Genomic DNA, 12,035 nt, shown 5'->3' with positions numbered 1-12,035 from the left:
CTTATGGATGACCAGCATCAGACAAAGTCTAAATAAGCATTACCTCATACATCATTTGTTCCATTGTTTGTGTAAATCACACTGAAAAGAAAGTATTAAACAAATCACATTCAACAGTCCCTCTAAGAAATAAACTTAATATAAAGGCTTAGTAAAAACTCCCAAGATATTACCTCGTGTCTAGAATAAAGTGCTAGTGCTAAATAAATACAATGAACTTTAAAGTGCTACAACCTAAACAAGTATATACATATATATATATATAGTAAAAAGATATAATGTAAAATATAAACTCAAATCAAGCCCCCTCAGCTGATAATAATATGCCAATAAATAAATAAGTTACATACATGCTATAACCTAAAGTGCAAAAGTAAATATGAAGGAAAGTATCTGAAGATACTGATTTACACAGCTGAAAAGCACTGACATGTATAGCTAACTGATAGCCATTCATAAAGTTCATAAAGTCACTTCTAGAACATGCCAGGCAGTGCATAGAGTCACTTCATCAAATCAAATATATTCCAAAGACATCCAAAATGTTCAAAAATGCACTGTATACGAAACCAAATCATGAAATCCTTGAGGGGTACTTGTAATCCGGACAATGCAGAAAGTACTACTACTCAACAGAGCTCCATTTCGTTCTCTTCATCAGGCGCGGATAGTGTATAGATTGCATCCGGCAGAAGATACTTTTCTACTGACGGCTCAAGATTCCGGAGCGTGGAGAAATTATTTGGATCTATCGCCACGGAAAACAATGATGGCGTCTCAGGAGTGGCATACATTGGACTGCAAGCGTGCCTTAACTTAATACATACAATGGACTAAGAGGCACAGGATTACACCTCAACTGTTAATCTCTTTTGATCCTAACAGATTGGGCCGGCCTGTAACTAAGAGAACTATTTCCACATGTCTAGCGGCCTACATTTCCATCCGCTATGCTCAGGCTGGGCTACAGATCAAGGGATGTGTGGCAGCACACAAGGTCCGAGCTAGGGCAACTTGAATGTCTTTCTTATGTTCCACTCCCATTGATTAGATTTGCAAAGCAGCTACTTGGTCCTCAATCCACACGTTCATATCTCCTACTGTCTAGAATTCTATTCCAGGTTTTGGCCAAGCTGTATTACAGAATTTATTTTTGTCTTAATGACCAACTCTCCCTCCATCCCATTACACTAAGCTACAGAGTCCCACATGTGAGAATATGCTGCCTGCTTGTCTTAGGATAAAGCACAGTTACTTACCATAACAGGTGTTATCTGGGGATATTCTCACATCTCTCCCACATCCCCTGGTTGGCTTCATAGCTTGCTTACAGAACTGAGGCACCATGAGCAATCGCGCATGCGCAGTGTGGGCAGTTGCAAAGTTTCTAAAAACTTAGTGGTAATACATTTTTACCATTTTCCGTACTGGGCTCTGTGGGTAATATCATCCACATGTGAGAATATCTGCCTGCTGTCTCAAAATAACACCTGTTACAGTAAGTAATTGTGCTTTTTTGAGTATTTGGTTTTGTATGAATACTGACCTGCCAATTTTGGATTGTTGCTTTTTTTTTTTTTTTTAATCTGTATTCATTTTAAAACTTACAATAAATGTCACAGCAAATAAAACTTTATAACTTAAATACAACACTTAATATTCTGCAATACTCCATTTTAAAAAGTTTATCTCCCACCCTCCCCTCCCTTCTATATCAGAAATATAATAGATATACCATATAACAAAATATTTCCTAACATTTCTTTTAATTATAAAAGGACCAAACTCTATCCCCCCCCCTTGGACATTTATTATTAAGGGAAAAATGGCATCTATTCATTACAATAATTTGTTAAAGGCTCCCAAACATCCTGAAATTTTCTTAAATACCCCTGCTGTGTAGCTATTGCCCTTTCCATTTTATATGTATGACATAAAGAATTCCACCAGAAACTATAGTTCAATCTATTACAATTCTTCCAATTACTTGTAATCTGTTGTATAGCAACCGCTGTCATAATAAGTAAAAGCTTATTATTATTATTATTATTATTTGAAGATATCTGGCTATGTTGCTTTTTGATTTCTGAACTTTGAGCTGTGCTTTTGTCTGTTTATTTTATTGTTATAAATAAAATCTTTTAAAAAATAAGACTGTGCCTGTCCCTCCCCACCCCCCTTTCTATGCCATTGTGCATACTGACTTTCATAGCCATACATAGATATATATGTGTGTAATAATTGAGTCAAACTTAGGTATTTAAAAACATATCCTATATAATAAAACCCTAACCACGCATGCGCACTTACCTGCATGCTTCCGTGATCTCTAATCTGTGATCAGTAGGTCTGTGGCCAGCAGGAGTGCGTATGCGGCGGCCAGACAAAGCGGAGAAACACAGCACAGCATGTGACTCCCCCCTCTCGCCATCACTTACTGCCAAAACCACCACCGCCAAAGCTTCCTCCTTCTCGTCAGCTCACCCGCATTTAAATTAAGAGCAAAGCGCTGCACCGCACTAACACTGGCCTCGCCGTCTTCTGTCCACTGCGGCCCGCCCTCTCTGACTACTTCCTGTTTCCGCTAGGGTTGGCTGCAGTGGCTAGAAGACGCCGAAGCCAGCGGTAGCGCAGTGCAGCGCTTTTCTCTCAATTTAAACGTGGCAGCTGGGAAGGGGGCGGCGGGAAATGCTGCTGCTGCACAGGGAAGGCCGGGAAATGCTGCTGCTGCTGCATAGGGAAGGGTGGGAAATGCTGCTGCTGCACAGGGAAGTGTATGTGTGTGGGGGGAATGCTGCTTCTGCACAGGGAAGGCAGGGAAATGCTGATGCTGCACAGGGAAGTGTGTGTGTGTGGGGGAAATGCTGCTTCTGCACAGGGAAGGCCGGGAAATGCTGCTGCTGCACAGGGTTGTGTGTGTGTGTGGGGGGTAAATGCTGCTGCTGCGCAGGGAAGGGCGGGAAATGCTGCTGCTGCACAGGGAAGGGTGGGAGGAAAATGCTGCTGCACAGGGAAGGGCAGGAAATGCTGCTGCTGCACAGGGAAGGGTGGGAGGAAAATGCTGCTGCACAGGGAAGTGGAGGGGACGGAGAGGGAAAAGGGGCCTGGGAGCAACCTTGGTTTGCTTTGGGAGAGGGGAGACAGAATGGGACCGTGGAGAGACAGAAAGATAGGCAGGCAGGCAGCACATTAGAACGAAAGACAGACACACAGAAAGACAGCAGGCAGGGTGAGAGACAAAGAAAGAAAGACAGACAGACAGGGTGCCAGAGAGAAAACCAGAAAGAAAGAAGGACAGATAGCAGGAGGGAGAAAGACAGAAAGAAAGGAAGAGAGACAGGGGCAGGGAAAGACACAGAAAGAAAGACAGACAGACATATATTTTAGCACCCGTTAATGTAACGGGCTTAAACACAGTGTGGAACCTTGGTTTACGAGCATAATTCGTTCCAGAAGCATGCTTGTAAACCAAAGTACTCGTATATCAAAGCGAGTTTCCCCATAGGAACTAAGGGAAATTCGCTTGATACGTTCCTACCCACCCCCACCCCCCGAGGCTAATGGAGCTGCTCTACCCCCCCCCTCCGAGAACCGGCATTGTTCCACCCGCTCTCGAAGGCCCCCCTGTGTGATCTGCCATCCCCCCGCTCGCGTCCCCCCCCCACCCATCCACCTACCCGAACACATTGCTTACCCCCATCTGGCACCGGCATCAACGCACAGGACATACCGGTGCCGGTGCCCGAAGATCTGCCGTCTTCCTTTTTCTGGGCCTTGAGCATCTGCTCAAGGCCTTCGAGTTCCCGCTCTCTCCGAGATTATCGCAGATGTGCAGGAACTCAAAGGCCTTGAGCATGCGCAGATGCTCAAGGCCCAGCAAAAAGAAGACGGCAGATCTTCGTGCACCAGCACCGGCATATCCTGTGCGTTGGTGCCGGTGCCAGATGAGGGTAAGCAATGTGTTCGGGTGGATGGGTGCGTGGGGGATACCAGATTGCGGGGGGAGGGGGCAACGCTAGCAAGGGAGGGGATGCCGGATCGCGGGGGGAGGGCGCTCGTAAATCGAGGCAAGCTCGGTTTCCGAGGCACCGATTTTGCAAATGTTTTGCTCATCTTGCAAAACACTCGCAAATCGGTGCACTCCTAAACTGAGGTACCACTGTATATATAATGTAAATAATTTATTTTCCTCTATGATTCTATTAAGGACATTCACACATTTCTCTGATACCATTCTCATGAAATAGTTATCATCTGAAGCAGTGGTTTTTAAACCTGTCCTGGGGGAGACCCCCGGTCAGTCGGATTTTCAAGATATCCCAAATGAATATGCATGAGGCAGATTTGCATTCCTGTCACCTCTATTATAGGCAAATCTTCCTCATGCATACTCATTTGAGATATCTTGAAAACCCGATTGGCTGGTTTAAGAACCTCAGAAGAGGAAAATGCTCTGCCCTATAGAAATATATAATTGGGGAAAAAATTAAAAGTCTTGAGAGATGTTTATTTAAAGGTAGGAAGTGAATAGGAGACTAAGATCTAATCAATATATAGTACTCAGATTTATTTTAGCTCTTATTGCCTGGCTTTGAAATCCTACCTCGCCCCAGTGTCTCAGTAATTATAATAATAATAAGTTTCTTTTTGTATACCGCCATACCACATAGTTCTAGGCTGTTCACATGCAATAAAAATTATACAATCAGTAAGTAAAATACAATTAACTAAAAATCAGTAAGTAAAATACAATTGATTAAAAAATGCGTTAAAATCAACTAAAATTAACAGATTTTTGCAATGACTGATTTTAATTTTTTCCCATAAGATAATGGTTAAAGAAGGGAGGGAGGGAAGGGGTAAAGAATTTATTCTCTTTATTATACATTATAAAAAATATATCATAATGAATGAATGATAGTCCTATGAGAAATTAATGTGATAAAGGGAGAGAAAAGGGTTCATAATTAAATAATAATTGATAAAATCATTACAATATATATGTTATATAAATTCATAAGAAAATAATATAAAATATGGTTTATATAAAATACATTATAGAGATATCAAGTGTATTGTTAAGATAAATGTATGGAAAATTTATAACACTTGTTGATATGTGAAAAAATCAATAAAATAATCACACTATAAGAACAATATACTATTTACCAATCAGGATTCTAAAACATCAGATTACAAATTTATCAAACAAATCAGTTTTTAGCAGTTTCCTAAAAGACATACAATGCTCCCCCGAGATCGGAACCCCCGCGAATATCGAAAAACCACAAATACGTTTTTTTATGGGGGAGCTGCAAGAGGGCAGGAGGAGAGCAGCCAGAATGCCGCAAGTGCAGGAAACCACTTGTGGTACGCTCCGACCGCCTCTTCCTGCACGAAATCGGGCCTTATCCAGTCAGGAGCTGCGTGTCAAAGTGATTTCCTGCACTCATGGCGCTCCGGCTGCTCTCTCCTTCCTCTCCCGCTGCCCTCTTCTTGTCGGCGGTTCGCAGTCGGAAATACCACAAATGACTGCGAACCGCCGGCCGCGAACAACCGGGGGAACACTGTATATTAATGGGCCTGAGAAATCATGGTACTTAACTATAAGTTCATTTTACCTGCCTGAAAACCGAGTAATTTATCAATTCCATCTCATTTTCCTTTTAGATGCTGGAGAACCAAATGGATGTACGTAAAAAAGAGGTGGAAGAACTACAGAGCCAGGTACAGGCTCTGACTCAAGAAGGGAAGGACACAGATGAGGTTGACGGCAAGCGTATTATTGTGGAGCAAAGGTTTATGGAGATGCTGGCACCTCTGACTGAAAGAAAGACTTACCTGTTGGCTTCCAAGGAGGTCCATCAGTTCAACAGAGATGTAGAAGATGAGATTGTAAGTGCTTTACTGAGACCTTTTAGAAATATGTCTAAACAGTTACAGAGCCATGTTTTGCTTCTCAGTTTATTTTCCTCAGTATCTTTCTATTCCTAACAGTTACAAATATGAGATTTTTGAATAATTCATTCTATGACCTTGAATACATGTTTGCATATTTCAGAAAAACCTTTTTCCCTATTTTCATATATTTGTAGTTATGGGTTGAAGAGAGAATGCCTCTTGCAACATCTACTGACCATGGTCACAATCTCCAAACCGTTCAACTTTTAATCAAGAAAAATCAGGTAAGCAACTCCTTAAATGATTCCTCTTTAATTTATTTATACCCAGTAATTGTGTTAACTGGTTAAAAGCATTTTTGGACTCTGATAATAGTTTCTTTTTTTTTGTATAAATATTTTTTATTCTTTTTTTTTTTAATTCTTACATCAAGTTTCATATTAGTTTTGTCACTTGTTTTCTTGTATTTTGGGATTACAGCTCAAAATACCTAGAATCAGTAGGTTGGAACTCTGAAATGTACTGTAGATATTGTTAACATTTGATAACAATAAAAGTCATTTGTTTAATATATTCCAGTGGTTCCGAACCCTGTCCTGGAAGACCACCAGGTCATTCGGGTTTTCAGGCTAGCCCTAATGAATATGCATGAGAGAGATTTGCATATAATGAAAGTGACAGGCATGCAAATCTGCTCCATGCATATTCATTAGGGTTAGCCTGAAAACCCAATTTGTCTGGTGGTCCTCCAGGACAGGGTTGGGAACCACTGATATATTCAATCACATGTTTGAAATAAACAGCGTATGTCTGTTTACAAACATTTTGTTCAAATTCCACTGGATTTGCACTTGTGTGTATTACCACAGAATAGAAAACCATGCATCTTTCTTAGCAGAAAACATTGTAGAAATACAGAATCCATAATTTCATAGCCCATCTATCGTTTCCCTGCAGTGGTCTCAACCACATTCTAACTCACCCCTCTGCTTGAGACATCCTGAAATTATGCATAAAGTAGTAAACCCAGAGAAGAGAGTTGTAAAGTTAGTTATCCCAGGACAAGCAGGCAGCATATTCTTGACTGATGGGTGACGGCACCGACGGAGCCCCGGTACGGACAATTTTAGAGTGATCTCACTCTAAGAACTTTTAGAAAGTTCTAGCTCGGCCGCACCGCGCACGCGCGAGTGCCTTCCCGCCCGACAGAGGCACGCGGTCCCTCAGTTTCTTAGTTTCCGCGGAGCTAAGAAGACGCGTTTTTTTCAACGGCTGTTGAAACTTTTTTTCTATTGCCTTCCCGCTCGCGTAAACTTTTGGCTAATTGGCCTTATTTCGTTTCTTTTTTCTTTTTTGTAAAAAAAAAAAAAAACAAAAAACAATTTTTTCTTTTCTTAATTTGATTTTCCCCGGCGGGGCCTTCTGCCACCATCGAAGCCTCGGCCTTCGATTTGGCGGAAGCCGTTTTTCCTTTCATGCCCCCTCAACCGGGTTTTAAAAAGTGCCAGCGGTGTGCTAGGCCTATATCTCTCACGGACCCACACAACTGGTGTTTACAGTGTTTGGGTCCTGAGCATCAGGCCTCTACTTGCACCCGCTGTGCTACTCTAAAAAAACGGACATTAAAAAATCGCCAAATACAGCAGCGATTACTGTTCGGTGCCGAGATGTCCGACCCCGTTCCCTCGACTCCGGCTTCGGCACCGATTCAGTCGGCACCCTCGTCTTCGACGCCGCGTGATTCCACACCGGCGTCTCAACAGTCAGGTAAGCCGGCTAAGAAGCCTTCCCCGCTGGAACGTCTTCCGGCCTCGAGTGCAGTGAGTCCAATCCTGCCGCCTGTAAGACGCCAGCGGAAGCGCTCCGCCCCTATAGAGGTGAGTCCCTCGACATCGGGCTCCTCATCTCCGGGGCGTCGAGCGGCACCGCAGGTACCGCAGAAGAAAAAAGCGGTACAGAAGAAAAAAGCGGTACCGGTGCCATCCCTTGATGACCGCATTACGGCCATCCTTCAGGTGCAGCTTAAGGAGCAATTAGAACGGCTCCTTCCTGCTATCATGACACCGAACCTTCCGGTGCCGGCCCGCACCGAGCTATCGGTACCGGTTGTGGAACAACCCGTATCGATACCGATTGTGGAACCCGTGTTACCCGCTTCCACTGTTTCGGTACCGCTTCACCTAACCTCATCGGTATCGATGCCAGTCCTTGCACCGGAGCCGAGAGCTCACCATCAATCGGTACAGACTTCGGCACCGGTGCGACCGATAACATCTCCTGACTCGGTATCGATGAGGTCGGGTAAGTCGGTGCGCAAAACCCGACACATGCAAACGTCGACACCTGAGTCTCGGGACCATTCTTCCCATGTCAGGGACCCTGATCTGTGGGGAGACTCAGAGGAACCCTTTCTTTCTGAAGGCGAATGTTCCTCAGAGGAGGAGGATTCGGCTGTCCCTGACCCATCCTCCAAACAGGTCACTTCCTCTTTCTCCTGTTTTTTGAAAGAGATGTGTGAATCCTTGTCCATTCCTTTGGAGGCTGAATCCAAAAAGTCTAAAGCTTTTTTGGATGCCCTTGATTTTGACCAGCCTCCAAAGGAATTTTTGAAACTTCCCCTTCATGACATCTTGAGGGAAACTTTCTATAAGAATTTAGAGACTCCTTTAACTGTCCCAGGGGCCCCACGTAAACTGGATTCTCTATATAAAGTAATTCCCATTCCTGGGTTCGACAAACCTCAACTTCCACACGAATCCTTATTTGTCGAATCCACCCTTAAAAAGACTTCAGGAGCCAGTGTATATGCATCTGTCCCTCCTGGCAGAGAAGGAAGGGCCATGGATAAATTTGGTAAGAGGCTATACCAAAATGCTATGTTAGCAAATAGGGCTAGTAATTATGCTTTTCATTTCTCTTTTTGTTTAAAGCATCTCCTTACCACCATGGCTTCTTTCGAAAAGTATCTTCCTTCACGAAAACATCATTCTTTTCACACCTGCCTGTCGTCTCTTTTCCAGTTACGTAAGTTTATGGTTAGATCCATATATGACACCTTTGAACTTACATCCAGAGCGACAGCAATGTCGGTGGCTATGCGCCGTTTGGCCTGGCTTCGGGTATCCGAGCTTGATGTTAACCATCAAGATCGGTTAGCCAACGCCCCGTGCCTAGGGGATGAGCTCTTTGGGGATTCCATGGACTCAACCACACAAAAGCTCTCTGCTCATGAGACGCGCTGGGATACCCTGCTTAAAAATAAAAAGAAGCCTCCTCCGCCAAAACCATATAGACAGCAGTCGGCCTATCAGCGCCGCTTCACAGCTCGTCCATTACCTACCACTGCTCAGCAACCCAGGCGTCAGAGGCAACAACAACGTCAGCCTCCCAGACAGCAGCAGCAGCAACAATCTGTGAAACAACCTCCTCAGCAGAAGTCACAGCCCTTTTGACTTCATTCTCCACAGTATAGCCAGTATCCCTATTCCTGCTCTCCTGCCTCAGCCTATAGGAGGTCGACTTTCTCTGTTCCTCAGCCGGTGGGAAGTAATCACTTCGGACCAATGGGTCCTCAACATCATCTGCCACGGCTACTCTCTCAACTTTCAGACTCTTCCACCTCAAAGCCTGCCAAAAGAGTCTGCTTTGCACAGTCCTCAATATGCCCTCCTTATTCAGGAAGTCCAATCCCTACTCCTTCTGAACGCTATAGAAGAAGTTCCTCTAGATCAAAAAGGGCAGGGATTCTACTCCCGTTATTTTCTAGTCCCCAAAAAAACAGGAGATCTCAGACCAATTTTAGATCTTCGCGATCTCAACAAATATCTGGTAAAAGAAAAATTCAAAATGCTTTCTTTAGCCATCCTTTATCCTCTTCTAAATCAAAACGACTGGCTATGCTCCCTCGATCTCAAAGAGGCTTACACTCACATACCGATCAATGTAACCTCAAGACCATATCTCCGATTCATGATCAATCATTGTCATTACCAATACAAGGTGCTGCCCTTCGGTCTAGCCTCATCTCCAAGGGTATTCACCAAATGTCTCATTGTGGTAGCGGCATTTCTACGCTCTCACCACCTTCATGTATTTCCTTACCTGGACGACTGGTTGATCAAAGCCACATCCGCTCAAGCAGTTCTCCTGGCCACCAACCAAACCATCCAGTTTCTACGAATTCTGGGGTTCGAAATCAATCTACCCAAATCTCATCTCATCCCCACTCAAAGACTTCAATTCATTGGAGCGATCCTGGATACTCTCCTAATGAGAGCTTTCCTACCATCCAATCGTCTTCAGACCCTTCGGTCTCTATGTCAGCAGGTGCTTTCACTTCCTTCCATCTCAGCCAGACACATGATGGTACTTTTGGGGCACATGGCATCCACAGTTCATGTCACACCTCACGCACGTCTTCACCTGCGCACTCCTCAATGGACCCTTGCTACTCAGTGGTCCCAAGCGTCGGATCCTTGTTCACGACACATATCTGTGACATCATCTCTTCGTCAGTCTCTTCAATGGTGGTTGGTATCCTCAAATCTATCCAGAGGTCTTCTGTTCCATCAGCCTCCTCATCAACTAGTCATCACCACCGACGCCTCTCTGTATGCATGGGGAGCTCACTTGAACGAGTTCCAGACTCAAGGTCTTTGGACAGCCCAGGAAAAGAAGCATCAAATCAATTTCCTGGAACTCAGAGCAATGTTTTATGCCCTCAAGGCCTTCCAACATCTTCTCTTTCCTCAGGTCCTTCTGTTGTGCACAGACAATCAGGTTGCGATGTACTACATCAACAAACAGGGTGGGACAGGCTCTCGCCTTTTATGCCAGGAAGCCCAAAAGATCTGGACTTGGGCCATAGATCACCATCTCTTCCTGAAAGCTATATACATTCAGGGGGCACAGAATTCTTTAGCGGACAAACTCAGCAGAATTCTCCAACCTCACGAGTGGACACTCGATCCTGTAACTCTGCAGTCTATCTTCACTCAATGGGGCACTCCTCAGATAGACCTCTTTGCAGCTCCTCACAATCATCAGCTGCCCCTATTCTGCTCCAGACTTTACTCTCCGCACCGTCTGGCAGCGGATGCTTTTCTCCTCGACTGGTCGGATCTATTCCTGTATGCCTTCCCTCCTCTGCCTCTCATGTTGAGAACCTTGTTCAAGCTCAAGAGGGAACGAGCCACCATGATTCTGATTGCTCCGAGGTGGCCCAGGCAACATTGGTTCTCCCTTCTACTTCAACTCAGTTCCAGGGAACCCTTTCTTCTTCCTCTGTTTCCATCTCTGCTTACGCAACAGCAGGAAACCCTTCTACATCCCAACCTCCAGTCTCTACACCTGACAGCTTGGTATCTCTCGGGCTGACTTCGACTGATACTCTTTTGTCTCAGCCCGTTCGTTCCATTCTGGATGCCTCCAGGAAACCAGCCACTCTGCAATGTTACCATCAAAAGTGGACGAGATTTTCTTCCTGGTGTCTTCTTCATCATCTTGATCCCACTTCCCTGGCAGTGGAGACGTTGTTGGATTATTTACTTTCTTTGTCTGACTCTGGCCTTAAGTCCTCTTCCATCAGAGTCCACCTCAGTGCCATTGCAGCTTTTCATGAGCCAGTCCATGGAAAACTTCTTTCAGCTCATCCCCTGGTGTCCAGGTTCATGCGTGGGCTTTTCAATGTGAAACCACCTCTTAAAGCCCCTCCGGTTATCTGGGATCTCAATGTAGTTCTTTCCGCTTTAATGAAGCCTCCATTTGAACCTTTGGCTACCTCTCCTTTCAAGTTTCTCACTTGGAAGGTACTTTTCCTTATTGCTCTTACCTCTGCCAGGAGAGTCAGTGAGCTTCATGCACTGGTTGCAGATCCACCTTTTACGGTTTTTCACCATGACAAGGTAGTTCTGCGTACACATCCAAAGTTTCTCCCTAAGGTTGTCTCTGAATTTCATCTCAACCAATCCATTGTTCTACCTGTTTTCTTTCCAAAACCTCATTCTCATTCTGGGGAACAAGCTCTGCATACTTTGGATTGTAAAAGGGCTCTTGCTTACTATCTGGAGCGTACGAAACCCCACAGATCAGTTCCCCAACTTTTTCTGTCCTTTGATCCGAATAATTTGGGACGC

General features: G+C 44.4%; 1 protein-coding gene across 3 annotated transcripts in view; it reads left to right on the top strand.

Annotated features, from left to right (window-relative positions):
• Positions 1-12,035, top strand: part of SPTBN1 (spectrin beta, non-erythrocytic 1) — a 569,130-nt gene that overhangs the window by 436,354 nt on the left and 120,741 nt on the right. For all 3 annotated transcript variants that reach the window (XM_033938993.1, XM_033938994.1, XM_033938992.1), the window contains 2 exons: positions 5,671-5,895; positions 6,096-6,185. In XM_033938993.1, coding sequence (XP_033794884.1) covers positions 5,671-5,895; positions 6,096-6,185 — 315 coding nt within the window. The remainder of the gene's footprint in view (positions 1-5,670; positions 5,896-6,095; positions 6,186-12,035) is intronic.

This window comes from Geotrypetes seraphini, chromosome 3 (assembly GCF_902459505.1).
Source record: "Geotrypetes seraphini chromosome 3, aGeoSer1.1, whole genome shotgun sequence".
Classification (NCBI taxonomy): Eukaryota; Metazoa; Chordata; class Amphibia; order Gymnophiona; family Dermophiidae; genus Geotrypetes; species Geotrypetes seraphini.
Note: the sequence above shows the minus strand (reverse complement) of the source record. Positions and strands in the feature narration are given on the sequence as shown.